Consider the following 19,834-nt stretch of genomic DNA (forward strand, 5'->3'; position numbering starts at 1 on the left):
TGGAAATCCAAGTACACAACATCTACTGGCTCACCTTTGTCTATACTGCTTTGTACATTCTCTAAGAACACTAATGAATTTGTCAAACACAATTTCCCTTTAAGACCATGCTGACTCTGCCTGATTGTATAATGATTTTCTAAATGTCCTGCTACTACTTCCTTATTAAAGGAATCCAGCATTTTCTAATGACAGATGTTAGGCTAACAGGCCTATAGTTTCCTGTTTCCTGTCTGTCTCTCTCCTTTCTTGAATAGATGCTCTACATCCAATCGCTGGGACCTTTCCAGAATCTAGGAAATTTTAGAAGATTACAATCAATGCTTCTACTATGTCTGCAGCCACTTTTTTTTTAAGACTCCAGAATGGAGGCCATCAAATCCAGTGGACTTGTCAATGTTTAGTCCCATTATTTTTCCTAGTACTTTTTCTTTTGTGATAGTGATTTTTTTAAAGTTCCCTTTGTCCCTTGATTGTTTTATCATTCCTAGGATGCTTTCAGTGTCTTCTACCATGAAAAAAGACACAAAGGGTGGAATTTTACCGCCCCGTTGCAGCAGGCGGGTGGGGGGCGGAAGGGGGGGTGGTGGTGGTGGGGCAATAAAATGCAGTGAGCTGTTCAAAAGTCCATTGACTTCGGCAGGACTGTAAAATCCCACCGGCATAAAATTACACCCAAAGGCCTGAATTTTTGCCGAATTATGAAGACTCTGCACCATAGTCAAAATGATGCCAGATCCAGAAGTCACGTCCCTGATTTCCAAAAGATCCTATTTTTGCCAGTAGGAGAAAAGGGGCAGGGTGTGATTGACTCATTTGGGAAACCTGAACCAAGCAGGGCCATTTGAACTTGGTGTTGAGTTTACCTGCAGCTTGTAGGCGACTGATGCCAAATCTTTGACAATAAAGGAAAATTCAACAATAATTTATATTTATATAGCGAGTTTAACAAAATGAAACATCCCAAAGTGCATCACGGAAGTATTATAAAACAGTAAAAGTATAATGCTGCGCCACAAAAGGAAGTTAAGACAGGCAGCAGAGCTTTAGATGACCACAGGTTTACCAAGGATAGAATGGGGGAACACCAGCAAGGACTTCATCCTCATATGAAGCTTGCCTGCTGTGTCATTGTATATGCACAAGTTCTTTTATAGTCAGTTGGTGATATCCAGCATATGTCAGTGGACACATTTGCACAATCATTTACTAATCTTTGCCACCTGTTCTAAATTGTTTGGGATTCAGCTGCAAAGAAATCTGGGATGCAGTGTAATATTTTCAGCCCATATCATGCTGCAGTTGATTCTGTGTGGAATAGCAGCAAAACCATTTTTTTTCATCAAGAAATAAATGCAACAAACAAACACATATAGGTCTAAAATTATGATGTGCTCAACATCTTCATAAATTTATTAAATGGTTAATGTCTTCACATTTGTATCTGATGATGTAAGTTTTCATCTTCAGTGACTGGGTGGTTAGCTGGCAGTATAAATTGCCCGCCCATTTTTGGGGCAATTATCCAAGTGCTTTGCTTTTCCCTCACAAAAAATCCTCTGTATTTTCAGTCCGTATAATTGTAGGTTTGCTTTGTGCCTTTTCCCAGCATGAACGCTGAGGCAAAATGAATATCCACTTGTGGTATAAACATGGCTTTGAGATGGGTTGTGGGAACATACTGATCCAAGCTAAGAGTGACTCGTTCTTGGGCTCTTATTAACTTCAAACAAATCCTTTAGCTGCCCACGGCCAGTGACTTCCCCTCGAGCAAGAATGTTGGGAACTGCTGCCTATATGGGAACCTGGACTAAACAGCTTATTTTCATTATATCAGTTAATGTGCATTGGTGCAGAAAAGCAAATTGGGCATCAGTGTGGAAAAACAATTTTCATCACAGTATGTTTTCTTATTAAATGATACTGTCATTAAGTTGTGCCTCCATAATGATGTGTGAAGTGGGATTTGAATTTCACAGTATCTTGGGCACACTGAATTGGAGCACCATGTACTGTGTTGCTATTCCATTCAGTTCACTAAACAATATTGCCTCAGCCCTTCAATGCTGCTGACTCCAAATTTTGCATCCACTTCGCCTGCTGGTTTCAAGGTCTTTAACATGGCCTCTTGGAAGATCAAGGTTGATAATAGAATGGCAGAAGGATGGACCCATGGGCTTTTGTGAACTGTATCACGAGCAGGATATAATTACACTTGCTACAATCTTCAACAGTTCTAGATTCTCCTTATTTAATCTTTACTGTTTCACAGTCTTTCACAGTTCCTTGTCAGTTGGCAGCAACAGCAGATATTTAGGCCAAGTACCAGAATGTGAGATTTTAATATTACTTCTGGTATGCCAAACTCACCAGATTCAGCTTTAACCCCACTGAGTCTCAAATTTAGTGCATGGAGACCTTGCAGTTCCAAGTGTAGTTTGGCCAGCTGCTTCAGCATTATCCTAACACAAAAGTGTTATTCACCTCAATAATTCTGACATGGAAATAATCACACACTCATTTAGCTTTCTGCCTGCATGAAATAGTGAGATTGTTCTCACTTATTGTGAATGTCAGCAACTGAAACTCTTCTCCTCTATCACAACTCATCAGCTAACTTTTGACAGTAGGTTTTTCTACTGAGCATATGGTACCTAGCACATTGAGTTAGTTCGGGAAACCAATTTGTTGTTGAACAGTAGGAGAAAAGATGTTTGAGGAGGCATTTATTATATGTAGAGAATTAAATAAATTAAATCTGCTTATATAGCATCATATCACATGCAAATATCTCAAAAAGCTTCAGATAAGCAGTGATTATTGTTAATGGTCAGAGGAAGGTTTCATGTAATGCATCAATTTGTGAAAGGAAAGACGTAAATTTTATTCCGTGTATGTAACTCTGCAGAAAAGCAGTTCTGTTATTTACTGTAATATAGAATCCAAAACCCTTTCCCTATGACTTTCTATACTCCAAGGGAAACTTGTTTTTGTACAAATGTAATTGAACAGTGAAATTATGTCACAGTTCCAGTCAAATGTGAAGATAATTAAGAGCTATGTGTAACCTTAATGTACCACATCAATCCCAAAAATTCTTACAAAAATGAACTGATAAATTTTCCCACATTACTTCACCAGCATTCTCTCAATACATGGGTTTGGATTTTACAGAGTGATGGATACCCACAGCAACAGCCCCCCCCTCCCCCCGCCCCCCCACCATCCCACCAACCAAAAACATGCCAACCTGAAACCTGGCTGCCCCACCCCAATAATACACTGGAGGCAGCCTTAATTGACTGAGAGCGGGATTTCCACCCTTATCTGGGAGGAAGTCCCGCCCTAGAGAGCTGCCAACCAATTAACAGTGCCAGGATTGAGAAATGGCCACTGCTGGGGCTACAAACAGACCCGAGAAGATGTGCCATGGATGCTGGACTTCTGGTAAATCTGGAGACTTTGGATGGGCCTGCCTAGCAGATTCCAGGGAGGGGGTGGAGGTGGGGGCCCGTGTTTTAAAGGACAGTGGGGAAACTTAAAGGGTGTGTACAATCTTGGGGGATCGGGGTTGTCCCCAAAGGAGGTACCCCACTTCCTGCCCACCAGCAGCCCATGCAGTGAATATTGTAGCAGCAGAGGCAGAATGAGGCCCTTAAGTGGCCATTCATTTGACACTTAAGGGCTCCAATAGGCCCAAGGGTGGGCAGGCTGTCTGACATCTTACAGCCCACCACAATAGGGGAGACAGGTCGGAGTGGGCGGGAAGGCAGGGGGCATACCACCCGTCTAATTTTATGAGCCTTCTCATCTTCAAATGCGCCGGTCGGAGGGGGCCATAAAATTCACCTCAATGTTACTTTATACTTTTATATTTAGAAGTTGAAAAGAGGCAAAACCCATTATTTGCAGAACCAGAATGGTTCTGAAGTATGCATTAGGCCATGGACTTTGGGGTTGTCCATTGTGTACCAATACCAATTCTCTTAGTCTTCTCAACAGTTAAGAGTCACCAAGCTACCAGATATCTTTCCTCACTGCAGTTGATTTCTGTTTTACTGTGTCACCACTTATTTTAGACCTTTAAAATAATATATAGTAATTGCTATTTGTACATTTAAATTTCAGGTAATAGATGTTTACTGGGGACTGGATCCAGAAGAATGGGATAACCCAGAGCTCCATAGGATTCGGATGAAGCTTTTAGAAGATTGCCTGAAAACGTCAGCTGGTCCATGTTTTGTTGTGGGTATATTTACTATTTACATATAGCCCGAGAAATTCTATGCATACTTCATGGCCTGAAAGCATTATCAGTGATTGTGTTTAATCTTCTATCTCCAGGTTATTTTACAACATCTCTGAGCTTATATTATATTATATTATGAAATTGAATATAGTTGAAATGAGACATATGTTGAAGCTTTTCATCTGCACTCAGCAGGACAAACGTAAGAATGCCAAATTTCAAATTATCACAACAATTTATAGAACAGCGGATAAGGGTGCGAAGGTTGGCAAGTCAACTCTGGCTGAATCATTGCATGGAGAAAACAGCTGGGAACTATAGGCTCCCCAAATTCCTGGGTGATTCAAAAAAGGTGCAAGGCTTCAACAAGTTCCTTTTTTTTTTGCAGAGAACAGGATCCTGCATATGAATGTATGTCACTTCTTGCAAGCAAAAATGAGCCACATTATAAGCTCGAATATTTAAACCGTTTATGCTTTTGGCTATTAGCACACTCAGGATTGTTCAGCAAGTGCTGCCCAATCACAGAATCACATCTAACAGCTTTTTTTATTTTGGGTTTTGCAAGCATGGGTTGGCTAAGTACTGTCTGTACTATTATGAACAACTAAAGGAACTTGCTGTTTGATTCCATCAGGCAATTGCTGGGACATATACCCTACATACCTAGCATCACACTGGCACTAAAATTCATATGATACTGCTCATTGCTCAATTTTTTTCCCCATTGTTTTCACCATGGCAATGCCTCAGCCAACCAATCAGTGTCTTTTTCTCATGTAATATAAATTGTTGTGATTGTTTGAAATTTGCCATTTTTGTGTTTGTGTTTTGTGTTTGTGTGTTTTGCCAGATGAGGCAAAATGAAAAATTTGGCAAAATGTCACTCTTTTCAGGGATTTTCAAGTGTTATACTATCAAGCGCCTATTCTGAAGTTGTTCATTTTTGAGTGGGCAATTAAAACACTGGTGCAGGAGAAAGGCTAAAGAAAGAACCAGTTCAGTTGAAATTACAAATCTTATTGAGAGATTCAAATGTAACTTATGTGATAAGATTCATACTCTTTTGTTATGATCTCCAGCTGAGGTTACCACTGGACTAGCCTAAGCCAGGATGGAACCCAGCTTTATAGATCCTAACTTTTATCTATTTATCTACATACGTGGAGAGGTGCTACTGAGCAGAGTCATTGGAGTCAGTTAATGAACTTTTAACAAAAGCATAAAACATTCATTTAAACAAGAAACAATGAACAATATTACAATACTCCTTCACCCACGACTATATCTTTACAGATATATACAGATTTGTAAGGATAACACAAGTTACAAAAGCTATCTTATACTTAAAGGTCCATAGTAAGTGTCCATGTACCAATAGGCGACCTGTGGTCAGACACAGCACACTCTGAAACCCAGTGACAGATGCCACCCCAGACAGATGATATGGATTTCTCATCAACACTCCCCAGATGCTTGTCACACCATGAGCCAACCAGTCTCACTAAACTCCATCTTTCACATGAAGGTTTCCAATCTCCACTCTCCAAGAATTTGCTTTGGAATCTTCTGCCAAACCAATGCTTTCTCTCAGACACCTTGCGCAAGGGTTCACCTCCAGGGTTTTGAACTCTCCTTCTGATGTTCCTCTCCCCCGGGTCACCACATGCATTCAAGCTTTCTTCCACACACACTTTTCCACTTACTCAGCTGTCAACAGTACCACTGTTTCACATGCCCATAGCAAAGAGTTACAGACCTTTAGTTGCGTCTTTAGATCTTCTGACTTCTCACAAACCTTTATCTCTTTAAGCTTGAAGCCTGGAGCCTTTTTTTGCCCCTCACTCATAACTTCACTGAACAGAACCTTTTCCAGGTTCCTGTCCATCCTTTGAATTGAAGGTCTGCTTGGGCTTTTCCTGTTCAACTCCCCTGGATTCTTGGAGGCTTTCTTCTTTAGATTGGGACTGGCTATCTGTCCCATTTGCTCCAGTCTCTCTCTCTGGCAGCTACTTTCAACCAACTGTAGCTTGGAACTGGCCATCTGAGCCTTCTAGGTTGCTTCTGCTTGGCAACTGTTTTCAAAACTGAACTCAAAACTGCTGTTTTTAGTTTCTTCTGCCTGTGGGAGGGGCCTGCCTCTCTGGACCCCTGTTGCTCGGCAACAGCTATTTTTCTATTCTTGTGTTTGTTTAACTTCCCTTACGGTCATAAGCTCTCATTAGAAATGCAGGCACCTTTTAAAGTGAAAAAAAAACTCAACTTGACCTTTTCTTAACACACAGATACAGAAATACAAATCAAACTTAAATATTAAACCTAAAACTCATTCCTAACACCCAAAAATACCAATATAATACCAATATAACTTACTTAAACTATCTGTATTTCCTAACACTATCTCTTTGGAGGAAAGAAAGCTTCACAACAATGAAAGTGTCTTTACAATGGCCTTACATCCACCTCACACAAACTTAACATCATAAACCTCTAACAATAGCTTAGTACATACTATACAAGTCAATTTTCCATAAAGGCAAAATACTGCTGGATGCTGGAAATCTGAAACAAAAACAAAAAATGCTGGAAAAACTCAGTAGCTTTGACAGCATCTGTGGAGAGAAAGACAGAGTTAACATTTCGAGTCCATATGACTCTGAAGAAGAGCCATATGGACTCACAACGTTAATTCTCTTTCTCTCCACAGATGCTGTCAAAGCTACTAAGTTTTTCCAGCATTTTTTGTTTTTGAAGTAAATCTTCCATTTTGTTTCACAAGTACACATCATATTTTAAAATTACAAAAACGTACTTAAAGTCAATAAACGCAACAAGATTAGCATAATTTGCTCATCATAGTATTATCATAACTCAACTCTTATGTTTCTTTTTCCTCTTATTCCCAGTCGTTAACTCGGCAAGAATGTTTCATTTAAGTCTACAGCCCAATTGTCCTTTTTGTTTGCTGTGTCCCATCCTCAAGCTCATTTTCGAAACTCAAATGTGGTAAATTCTCATTTCAATTTAGCAAAGTCAAAATGGCATTTTTGTGAGTTAATATCTCATTTCTCCTCTGGTCAAAATCTCTTTTTGCCGTTTTAAGAGTGTTATTGAGATGCTTCTTATGTTCAGACATAAGGGTTTCACTCCTGCTTGGGTTGATCTTTAAACTTTTTATGATCTTGTTGTTAATCACAATCCCATTTCGAATAGGCCTTTTCCACTTTTTGAGCAATGTCAGTTATATTCTCCCTGTGGAGTTCCATAGTTCATCCCAACCCTTCAACTCTTTTGCATAATCCACAAACTATATCATTCCACTCCTTTCCAGGTTTTGAATGGTCTTTTGCAACCTGTCCACTTGCCTGGATTCCAACTGCTGTATTTTGTATATTAGCACGGGTAAGCACTTGTAAATCAGTGTCTCTGGTCATTGACTTTTCCAGACCATTTTGCGCTTTCAGTCCTTTTTGTTGGAAATTCTTGATTTCCAGTTCTGCTTGCACTGTAGCTGTTTTCATATTGTCCATTACTGTTTTATCAGTGATTTTACTTGGATCAGTTCTCTGCTGAATTGAGGTCCCGTTAAGCAAAAGGTTTTTAGTCACAGGAACAATTTTGGAACTGTGACCCTCCACATCACACATGTTCTTTTTCATCTTCTCAGGTTTGCATTGAAGTTCAAGAATCTCATTGTTCTTTCCATGGTGTAGTTCTAACAGTTTGTCAGTTTTGGTTTTTAATTTTGCATTTCACCAATTATGCTGATTTACCAACAATGTTTTCTTGTTCAAGGCATTTCCCCTGATATTTCGTAGCAACTATTGATGCTTGAAGTTCATCAAGTTTTAACAAGATTGACCTTGGTTAAGTTTGCTTCTACAAGTTTATCATTTAGACATTTCAGTTCCTCAATCAAGTGTTTGACTTTCTGTGACTGATTCTCAATGGTTCTCACCAATTCTCTTCTTCCATTAGCAAACTCCTCTTTTACACATGAAAATTGGTTTTCTACATTAAGCAGGTTTTCCTTCAATTTCTTGTTATCAGCAATGTGTTTCATTTTTGGCCGCCTTAGTTTCTTGAAGATGGGTAAGATCAGCATGATCAACCATCTCCTGCAATACAGTCTTTGCCGCATCATTGCCTCCATTAATCAAATCAATACCCAGAATAAAATCTACCCCTAAGGTTTAGGAATAATTCCAACTGTAGCAATTCCATTCACAAAGTGACTTTGTATGTTGACTTTTCAAAGCATAAATTCCATTAATAGTCCTTGTCAATATTTTTTCTTTCATACAATTTGTGTTCCAAGTAGTTTTACCATCAGCCACTATCAATGATTGATCTGCCCCTGTGTATCTCAAAATTTTAATCCGTTTACTTATTTTGTTGGAGGAGTAAGGGAACACTTCTCCCTTCTAAATGAAACCTCCAGACCCTCCAATAACCTGACTTCCTTCACCAATAATCAAGGAAGAATTCTCTGGACTATCCTGAACCATATCCCCTTTCCTGGTTGTTCTGAGGGAACACATTTCACCTGTACTACTGCTATAGTTTTAATAACCATTTCCTTTTCTGATACAACGTCTCCTGAGGATTCCTTTGGCATTCCTATAACTGCAATAGGTCTACCATTTAATATCCAGCAATTTGCCTTAACATGCCCCACCTTGTTACTAAGAAAACACTTAGGCTTTTGAATTTCTGGTCTGAGGAGAAATTTCCTGAGAACTCCCAGCAGTCCCTTCTCTTCCCTGCCGACTTGTCTTCCTTTCACCTTCCCATCTACTATTCTTCTCGTGTTTATGGGGATGATGGGAAAAGAGTTTAGGCTTATGGAGCAGTTCATAATTGACTGCCATCTTCGTTGCCTATCTAGCTGTTTTAACCTCCTTGTCTTCAACATGGGTTCTAACTACAGGAGGAAGTGAATATTTAAATTCTTCCAAGAGAATTATTTCCCTAAGAGCTTCATACGTCTCTATCTTTTAATGCCCTTATCCAACGGTCAAAATTACTTTGCTTTACCCCCTCAAACTCAATATAGGTCTGCCCAGGCTGTTTTCTTATATTCCAAAATTTCTGCCTGTATGCCTTAGGGACTAACTCGTGCACTAATAATAGCCTTTTTTACTGTGTCATAATCCACTGATAACTCTTCTGAAAGTGAAACATAAACCTCATCAGCTCTACCTGCCAACCAAGACTGTAAGAGCAATGTCCAGATTTCTTTTAGCCACTTCATTTGCTTAACAAACTTTTCAAACAAGATAACGAATGCCTCTTCATCCGTTTCTTCAAACTTTGGGAGAGCTTGCACTGGAGTCAGTTAATGAACTTTTCACAAAAGCATAAAACATTCATTTAAACAAAAAACAATGAATTATATTACAATACGCCTTCACCCACAACTATACCTTTACAGATATATACAGATTTGTAAGGATAACACAAGTTACAAAAACTATCTTATACTTAAAGGTCCACAGTAAGTGTCCATGTACCAAAAGGTGACCTGTGGTCAAACACAGCACACTCTGAAACCCAGTGACAAATGCCACCCCAGACAGATGATATGGATTTCTCATCAACTCCCCCCAGACGCTTGTCACACCATGAGCCAACCAGTCTCACTAAACTCCATCTTTCACACAAGGGTTTCTAATCTTCAGTCTCTAAGAACTCACTTTGGAATCTTCTCCCAAACCAACGCTTTCTCTCAGATGCCATCCACAAGAGTTCACCTCCAGGGTTTTGAACTCTCTTTCCGATGTTCCTTTCCCCTGGGTCATTACATGCATTCAAGCTTTATTCCACATACTCTTTCCAACTGGCTCAGCTGTCAACAGCACCACTGTTTCAAATGCCCATAGCAAAGAGTTACAGACCTTCTGTTGCCTCTTTGGGCCTTCTGACTTCTCACAAGATTTATCTCTTTAAGCTTGAAGCTTGGAGCCTTTCTCTGCCCCTCACTCTTAACTTCACTGAACTGGACTTTTCCGGGCTCCTTTCCATCTTTTGACTGGAAGGCCAGCTTGGGACTTTCTCCTGTTTCACTCCCCTGGATTCTTGGGGACTATCTTTTTTTGGCTTGGGACTTGTTATCTGTCCCTTTTGCTCCAGTCGCTCTATGGCAGCTGTTTTCAACCAACTGTAGCTTGGAACTGGCTTACTGAGCCTTTTAGGTTGCTTCTGCTTGGCAGCTGTCTTCAAAACTGAACTCAAAACTGCTGTTTCTAAGCAACCACCCAGTTTTTCTACTCTTGTGTTTGCTTAACTTTTCTTAGTCATAAACTCTCATTAGAAATGCACCTTTTAAAGTGGAACTAAAACTTGATTTGACCTTTTCTTAACACAGATGCAGAGATACAAATCAAACTTAAATATTAAAGCTAAAACTCATCCTAACACCCACAAATACCAATATAACTGCCTTAAACTATCTGCATTTCCTAACACTTTATTTCTTCATTTGAAATTTACTTTTTTGAAGCTAAATTTTAGTGACTAATTTGGGAGCTCAAGCTGAAAGCAAGGTCGTGAAAGTTAGTACCTTGGATGCATCACCAGGGCCTCATATGCAGCAGATTACTCACTGGAAATTTGCTGAAGGACTGTCAGATTGACAGGAAAATCGTGGATTGTGCATCTGAATTTCCAGTGACCAAAACTGTAGAGTTCCAATGCTGGTGGATCATATTTGTCGAGGTGTGAACATGTGACACATCATCACTGTAATTTGCAAATATTATTGCACTTGCCCTCAAACGATCAGGTCCCCTGGAATTGAGTGCTTTTGCTCAGTTTTTTTTCTACTTAATTTGGCATTTTCAAGGCCAGGGTGACTGGTCATGGGAAAATTCCAGCATGGAGTAAATAGACTGAGACCTGAATTTTCATCCTCGAGGTGGGTAGGGGGACTTGGGAAAATTTCAGTCTTGGGCTGCCCACCTTGGGAGAAAGTGCCTGTAAAGACGGGATCTTCATTGCTGGGGGCCGGGTGCAAGCTGGAGTCGGGCCAGACAACCCCGATAGAAGTGCGGAGGCAGCCGCAAGGACTGACAGGTGCCAAGGTGGATTGTTTAACAGACCCACCTCAGTGCAGTGGGACATTGTCCCAGTGAAAATAAAATCATAAAGTCTCTCACCTCTCATACCCTGTTCACCCTCCAAACACTCCCCATGCCCCATCCATATGGAAGGGAAGAGCTTGGCATAAAGGGTATGAGGGGACATAGGGGGTGGATGGGGGGCACCTCATGCCCGCACCCACCCCCTCATGCCCCAATGCCAAGCTCTCCCTTCCATACACTCCCTATGTCCACTCACGCCTCCTATGCCAAATTCTGCCCTCCCACACACCCCCTCATGTCCCCTATGCCACGCCCTGCCCTTGCATACACTCCCTATGTCCACTCACACCTCCTATGCCAAATTCTGCCCTCCCACACATCCCCTCATGTCCCCTATGCCAAGTTCTGCCCTTGCATACACTCCCTATGTCCACTCATGCCTCCTATGCCAAGCTCTGCTCTTCCACCCATTCCCTCAGACTGCTCATGCACCCTATGCCATGCTCAAGCACTGTCATGCCCTTTGAGGGGGTGCCCAATTTTATCTCTTACTCCAAAGTTTGAGTAGTTTAATCCAAAATGGTGGCAGTTCTGTAACATTTTGAATAGGATAGCATCACATCAATTAAAGCACCAAAGAGATTTATGTTGCAATGTTTATCTGGAAACTAATTCTCATTAACAATATTCACCTGTTATTCAAAACCAATTGAGAGATCCATTAACGACAATCCTGCACTCATATTTCATTACCAAGTGGGAGTCCACAAGTTCAAACATACTCATATGTACTCATTGCTCATGGTTTTTTTTTCCAGTCTGTTTAAGAAAAAGGGAAATAAACTGGGAAGTTCTTTTACTCATGCTTACTTCCCTACCTCACTTCCCTCAGCCATGACAAAGTAATAGTGTTTCTATGAGCACTTTGTCTGTATTAATTGCAGTATTAGTGTGTTCAGGACTATAAGGGTTAATGTGACACTGTACTGCCCACATGATGTAGAGTCACATGGGAGTGTGTGGTGGTGAGTCTGGTAGAAGTCGGCAAGAAGATAGCACCTAATCAGGACTTTATCCAGTATATATGTATATAGCTATGTGTTATTAATAAACAGTTATTGTTCAACCATACCCAAGCCCTCTAGACCTTTTCATGAGACAACGTACAACCTTACAGCATTAATTAAGCCTTGCATCAGTGGACTCAACTTCTCATTGGCTGGTCTGCTGAATTAGGTCATTATTAGCACCTGACAGGGATAAATGTTCACCTTCAGTGCTCCTGGAGCATGAAGCTCGGTATCTGCACCACGGAAGTAGAACAGTCACCCAACTGGTTAAACAAAAATATTCTTAAAAAGCAATGGGTAATTATAGTATTTATTATATCTTTGATTTTGCATTTGGTGCTGGGATTTAGGCTGTCCCTTCAAGCTAAAATCCAGGTTCTACACAAGATTTCATTTAATGCATGACTAAAAGGATATGGTGTCACAGTCTGAATTTCTCCCTGTCCGAGATATAAACAACTGTCACGCAGCATAAAATGTTTAAACTTGGCTGGCTTGGGTTTGTTAGGTTTTTGAACAATTTCAGGCATGCTGGCTTATATATCTTAAACAATTCAATCTTTCCTGGAATTTCATCAAACAGAACAGAGGTCATAGATAATCATATTGGACTTTCCTGACAGAACAATTGGCCTTCATTGATCCCTGCTATGTACATCTAGTTTGATGGATGATGGTCTCCAGCTCCTGGAGATTCTCATTACACTGTACATAAATAATTACATTTTGCCAGCCTTTGCATGCACTTCAATCTACATTTTTCATGTTCCAACAGAAAATGGCATTGGTCAGGTAGGATGCAATGCACCAGTTAAAAGGCTGGCTAGACTGCCATCTAGTGGAATGTTTGTAGAATGCCATTTTTAAAAATCACAGGTTAGGCCAGTTCTCAGATTGCAGTTTTACATTAATATTGATGGAGTTGCAGAATATAATGTTGAAAACACTGATTTTTTTTTTTTAAATCCCAGAATATTCCATAATCCTTTATATAATGGAAATAGGTTTTGAATTCAGCCACCAAAATAACTGGGCCTAATTATAACAGCCTGAATCATGCAATAAATCACTAAACCCAATTAAAAAAATCCCCTAATTCCACACAATAATAGAATTTGAATTATTGAGTTACCATAAATTAGTGTCTCTGTTCATAGGGTTTCAGCTGGGAATACAGCTCTCAAGATACAGTAAGATGCCATATACTTGAACAACTTGTGAAACTTCCATAATTCAGATAACTGCTTACTGATTCTGACACAATCCTGTGCCGAATTATTTTAATTCAGCATGGAAAGACTTAGTACAATAAAATAATTATAAATATGTGCATTGGGCTAACCAGTTAGTTCATAGAATCAGGTCCAAGTTGGCTGCTGGAAGTGGAGGGAAAGTGATTTTCCGCTACCTCGAGATCATTGAAAGTGACAGGATGAATTGAGAGTATTAGGTTTACAAGAATGGTTCCAGGGAGGAGAAACTTCAGTTACAAAGGTAGATAGGAGAAGCTGGGACTGTTCTCCTTAGAGCGGAGAACGCTAAGAGGAGATTTGATAGAGGCATTCAAAATCATGAGGGGGCTGGTTAGAGTGGATAGGGAGAAACTGTTCCCACTCATAAAAGGATCAAGAATGAGAGAGTGCAGATTTAAAGTGATTTGCAAAAGAAGCAAATGTGATGTGAGAAAAAACTTTTTCCCACAGTGAGTGGTTCGGGTCTGGAATGCACTGCCTGGAAGTGTGGTGGAGGCAGGTTCAATCGAGACATTCAGGAGGGCATTAGATGATTATTTGAATAGAAACAATGTGCAACGATACGGGGAAAAGGAAGGAGAGTGGCACTAAATCATAATGCTCGTTTAGAGGCCTGGTACAGACACGATGGGCCGAATGGCCTCCTGCACTGTAACAATTTTGTGATTCTGAGAATGATTAGTAAATCAAAGAGAGACTTGTAAAGCTTTTAATAGGCCACAACTAGAGTATTGCACCAAGTTTTGGTCACCACACTTCAGGAAGGATGGGTACTTGAGAGAGTACAGAGATGATTTACCAGGGTGGTTCCAGGAATGAGAGATTTTAGCTACAAGATAAGGTTAGTTAAGCTAGGATTGTTCTCCTTAGAACAAAGGAGATTGATGGTAGATTTGCTAGATGGATACAAGATTATGCTAGGTTTTGATGAGGTAGACAAAGAAAGACTGATCCCGTTAGCCAATGGTAAAAGGATACGGAGATGCAGATTTAAGGTTTTGGGAAAGAGGTACAGAAGGAATGTGAGGGTAAATGTTTAAATGCAGCAAGTGGTAATGGTCTGGAACTCGCTGCTTACAGGGGTGGTGAATGTAGAGAGGATAAATGCTTTCAAAAGATATTTGGATGGCAACTTGAGGGAAATAAACTTGCAGGGCTATGGGGATGGAGTAGTGGAATGGAACAGACTGGATTTCTCTACAGAAAGCTGGCATGAACTCAATGGGCCGAATGGCCCCGTGTCATAGTGACTCTCTGACTTGTTTCTAGTGTCTCTGACCTAGGTTCATTCCTCAGGGTCATTATCAGAATGAAGGCTGCTGTGGGAGTCACTTGTGTTGCTGATGGAATGCCCACCTCAAGTAGGGGGACAGGAAATTGTTGTGGCTTTGGAAGGTGTGTTAGAAGTGTTATTATAAATGCAAGTGGTTAGGATCTGGAATGCACTCCCTGACAGTCTGATGGAGGCTGGGTCAACTGAAGCTTCTAAAAGGGAATTGGATAATTATCTGAAAAGGAAAATTTTGCAGGACTGCCCGGATAAGACAAGAGTGTGGCACTAGGTGAATTGCTCCTTCAGAGAGCTAGTACAGACAATAGGCTGAAAAGCCTCCAGTGTTGAAACCATTCTGTGATTCTACAAGTTGTTGCTGGCTCCTTGCAACAGCAGAGATTATCCAGGAGAGCTGATAAAGCCTATTTTTAAAATGTTAAAATGCCCCCTGTAAATAATTGAATCATTCTTCCCTACCCATGATCCTTTGCAAAACTTGATACTGAGATCTTATCGGCATTTCTTGCACACAGCATTGTTAGACTGCAAATAATGTGAAATATAATGCATGATATTATCCTGTCTATTTGTTCCCCATTACAATACACCTGTCCATATTTGGTTGGGATCATCCCTTCTAACTGAAATTTTCAGCAATGGAATCTACTGGCAGGGAACTGGAAGAGCAGTGACCCATCTAATTCTCCCTCATAGACTCATAAGACATTTACAGCACAGAAGGAAGCCATTCGGCCCATCATGCCCATGTCGGTCAACAAAGAATTGATTACACTAATCCCTTTTTCCAGCACTTGACCCACAGCCCTGGAGGCTATGGCAATACAAATGAATATCTAAATACTTCTTATATGCTACAAGAGTTTCAGACTCAACTACCCTTTCAGGCAGTGAGTTCCAGACTCCCATCACCGTCTGGGTGAAAACATTTCTCCTCAACTCCCCTCTTAGCCTTCTACTTCTTACCTTAAATCTATGCCCCCTGGTTATTGACTCCTCTACTATTGGAAAAAGTGCCTTCCTATCCACCCCATCTATGCCCCTCAATCTTATACACCTCTATCAGGTCCCCTCTCAACCTTCGCTGCTCCATGGAAAACAACCCCAGCCTATCCAATCATTCCTCATAGCTCAGGCAGCATCCTGGTAAATCTTCTCTGCAGCCTCTCCTTCCTATAATGTGGTAACCAGAACTACATGCAGTACTCCAGTTGTAGCCTAACCAGCGTTTTATACAGTTCCAGCATAACCTCCCTGCTCTTGTATTCTACGCCTTGGCTAATGAAGGCAAGTATCCCATATGCCTTCTTAAACACCTTATCTACCTGCCATGCTACCTTCAGGGATCTGTGGATATGCCCACCAACTTTCCAGAGTCCTACCATTCATAGTGTAATCCCTTGCCTTGTTAGGCCTCCGCAAGTGCATTATCTCTCACTTTTCCGGGTTGAATTCCATTTGACACTGCTCTGTTCACCTGACCTCTCCACCTGCAAGAGAAAAAAATAAAGGACCATTCCATTCAAGTTAATCCTTTCTGGCAATAGATTTAGGAGGTTTAAACTATGTTGTTCTTGGACAGATATACAAAGAGTATGCTATATTAATAACAGGGCCACTAGCTGAGCATATTGTTATAAATATAAGGTTTATAAGATTGTAATCTTTTTGGACAGTGTCTTTAATTTAGGCTAAAATGTAGGAAGTCATGTGACCTGTTCTGAAGTCTGCCTAACAACAGGACTGAGTGCCATGGCTGTTAAAGATTAAACGGAGGCCTGGGTTGTTTTGCTGGAAGGGAGCTGTAAGGTGTTCACACTTGGAAACAATGGCAGCAGCATCTGTATTTATGGTAGCTAGACTTCTAGTCTCCAAGTTCCAGAGAAGTGCTGAGAATGTCAGGTTGTAAGTGGTTATGTACTTTAAACTGTCCATTTACTTCCAAGATAAAAGAGAATTGGGGGTCTCAAGGATAACTAATCAGCATTTCTAGCTGGATACAAGACACATGTGATTCACGTTGCCATGGAGATGAGCTTTGAAAGTTGGGAAGTTTCTAAGATATCTCTGAAACTCTCAGACACAGGCAGTCTACCAGGATCTGGGAGAGAGGTGGCAGCTAGAGGCCTTAAGTCTCTATGGTTCACCATGTAGGAATGTAGTGGGAGCTCAAGCTTGGAGTGAAAAGACCAAATTCGTGAGGATTTGAAATAAGGCTGGAAGATTCGTCTAGCATGCGCTACAGGAAGAATCTCCAGGATAATCCCTCACCATGAAAGAGAATTCTAGGGTTAACGATTACAAGGCTGGGAAAGGAAAGGAATGGATGCAAACCCTGGGAAGCTGAGAATCACTTTGGACCAGTTCCAGGAGAATTGTATGACTACTTAAGGGTTGGTGTAAAGTATACCTGTGAAGTGGGTATTTCAGTCGGGTTAAAAGTAAAAGGGGAAAGTTCTGTCCTGTGGTTTAAAGTATAAGTTTCCTATGAAAATGGTGTTTACTCAATAGTGCTTTTAATCTGGCTGTTACATTAAAAGTCTTAAAATGTGAAATCTTGTTTTATCGTCCTTTCAGCTACCAATGAAAAGTTTGTTTTAAAAAATGTTATTGGTCTGTACAGGTTTTGGAACAATAATGAGGTAAATCTTTGTCCTCAAAACTTCTACCATAATCTGGGGGAGCAGATCTCATTGATTTCATTGGGATATTGGGCAATCCACTTCCTCAGATTACTGCTCAGGCGGTGACAAAAATCTGCCTCAATGTATCAGATTTTGAACAGGACAGAGTCATATAACAGAAATGGTAATTAAACCTAGGCAAACCGAGTGGCCTAAAGCTGCTCCTATTTCTTGTGTTCTATGGGTTTACTTCAGAATATTACATTTTTATTGTGGGGAATTAAGATTTTGACTCACCACAACAAGTATAAGCCTACATTAAAGCATTATTTAATTTTTTTAGCACTGTTTGAATTTATAATTAAAATATTCAGTATGACCAAACTGTTCAAAGCTCATTTTCAATTCATTGTTGAGATGATTGAGTGAATAAGATAAGGAATTGAAAGCAAAAAATGACTGTGGCTGAGGCCATTGACTTCATTCTCCACCAGCCCCCACCCTTGCATTTCTATGTTATCCATGGCCAGAATTGACATAGCTCTCCCCTTATGAATCAAGGTTTGCAGCTTTCCTGATACTTCTCACATTCCCCTAACTGATTCTTGGTATGTGCAGTGTTTTCCTGCAAGAAAGCATAAAAGTAACATAAGTTGGAAAGATGAATGTGAGAGAAGTTACAAGCCACCTAAACGCCCAGGATACCATCCACTTTTCAGTGTGGGAATATGCAGCATTGATGGTCCTTGTGTTTTCAGCAAACCTGGTGCTTGTCGTTTGCTGCATTTAATAGGCCACAGGGTCAGCATATTGATGTGACAATACTACACACTATTCTGGAAAACATGAGCATGCCTGTGTCAAGAAAGATGAAAAATTGCCAAAATAAGAAGGGTGAGGGTGCACCAAGTTTAGAATGAAATGTAGTTAAGATGCATTGCAGGTCTACATTGTAAAATTAAGGCTCTCGTAAACCCATTTACCTTGGCAGCCCTTTGTAACCAGCAAATGTCTTTCTTAATCTATTCCAGTTTTCAGGCCACAAGTGAGGCAACATTCACTCAGTCTGTCACCTGCATCCATAGCGACTTTCTTTTAAAGAGTACCCCTTACCTCTAAAGGGAGCCATGCCTTTCCCCTAGAAATGACAAAGCATCATGACCGAATGATGTTGCCCTTTCCCCTTCAGTTACTTTTTGTCCTAATTTACAGAATAACTTTAAACAAATATCTTAATGGGCTGATCAAAGTCCCTCAGACCATTATAGCAAATCTATCAAGATCGTAAAGAGTGAGCAATGAGATCAACCCTGACTTCTGATCAGCTTTTATGGTCTAGATGTAACAATGTTAACACACTAATGTCTTTGTTATTTCACAGGGACTGTTTGGTGAAAAATATGGTAGCATACGCCTACCCGGGGAAGTTGAGACTTCTGAATTTGAGATGATTCTGGATGCTGCTGTGGAGGCACAGCTGGACACAAAAATCTTGGAGGAGTGGTACTGTAGAGATGAAAATTCCGTCCCACCAACGTACTACCTCAAACCGAAGTCTGAAATGCTGAAAAATTACCAGAATGTGGTACAGTTTTAAAGCATTCCAAGTGTTTTCAATATATTGGTTTATTTATTTATCGCAGTTCCCTGTGAATGTTTTTGCAATTTTTGTATCTCTTTATGAAAATTCTTGAAGTTATTTTTCTTAACAAAATTTTTCAGTTCATGATTTAAGTACAGCATACTGTTTAAAATGTGCTCAGCGAAACTATCTATCAAAAACCATGGGCTGGATTTTCAGCTTGACGTGTGGGCGCGTGCTCGACGCGCACGAGCGTGAAATAGTGCGCGATGACGTACGGTGAGCATCCCGACATCATCGTGCACTCGCGTGATATTTCGGTCGATGGGCATACGTGTGAGTCGGCAGCGCGCCTGCCGACAATTAGGAAGGCTGTTTAGCCCATTAATAAATTAATTAAAGTGAATTTTGCCCTGCCCGTCCAACCTTATAGTTGGCGGGCGAAAAGGCCAAGCACCCTTTGGATTTTTGAGGAAACCTCATCCATGGGTGGGATGAGGTTTCCAATGTTAATTAAAAATAAAATTAAAATTTCTAAGTCTCATTTTTAATGTCTTTGCTCATGTGACGGAGTTACATGAGGGGCCATGTTTATCTTAATTTTAAAATCTTTAGTTTTAATGTTAGAAATTTTCAGTGCCCTGAGGTAGCTCAGTGCCTTCAGAGAGCTTTCAATGAGTGCA

At 40.4% G+C, this 19,834-nt stretch overlaps 1 protein-coding gene across 1 annotated transcript in view; it reads left to right on the top strand.

Annotated features, from left to right (window-relative positions):
• The window catches only part of LOC121275349 (NACHT and WD repeat domain-containing protein 2), a 154,321-nt gene that overhangs the window by 80,798 nt on the left and 53,689 nt on the right, over positions 1–19,834 (top strand). The window contains exons 3-4 of the mRNA XM_041182858.1: positions 4,129–4,245; positions 18,951–19,154. Of these exons, the coding sequence (XP_041038792.1) occupies positions 4,129–4,245; positions 18,951–19,154 (321 nt within the window). The remainder of the gene's footprint in view (positions 1–4,128; positions 4,246–18,950; positions 19,155–19,834) is intronic.

Source organism: Carcharodon carcharias, chromosome 1 (assembly GCF_017639515.1).
Source record: "Carcharodon carcharias isolate sCarCar2 chromosome 1, sCarCar2.pri, whole genome shotgun sequence".
NCBI classification, from domain to species: Eukaryota; Metazoa; Chordata; class Chondrichthyes; order Lamniformes; family Lamnidae; genus Carcharodon; species Carcharodon carcharias.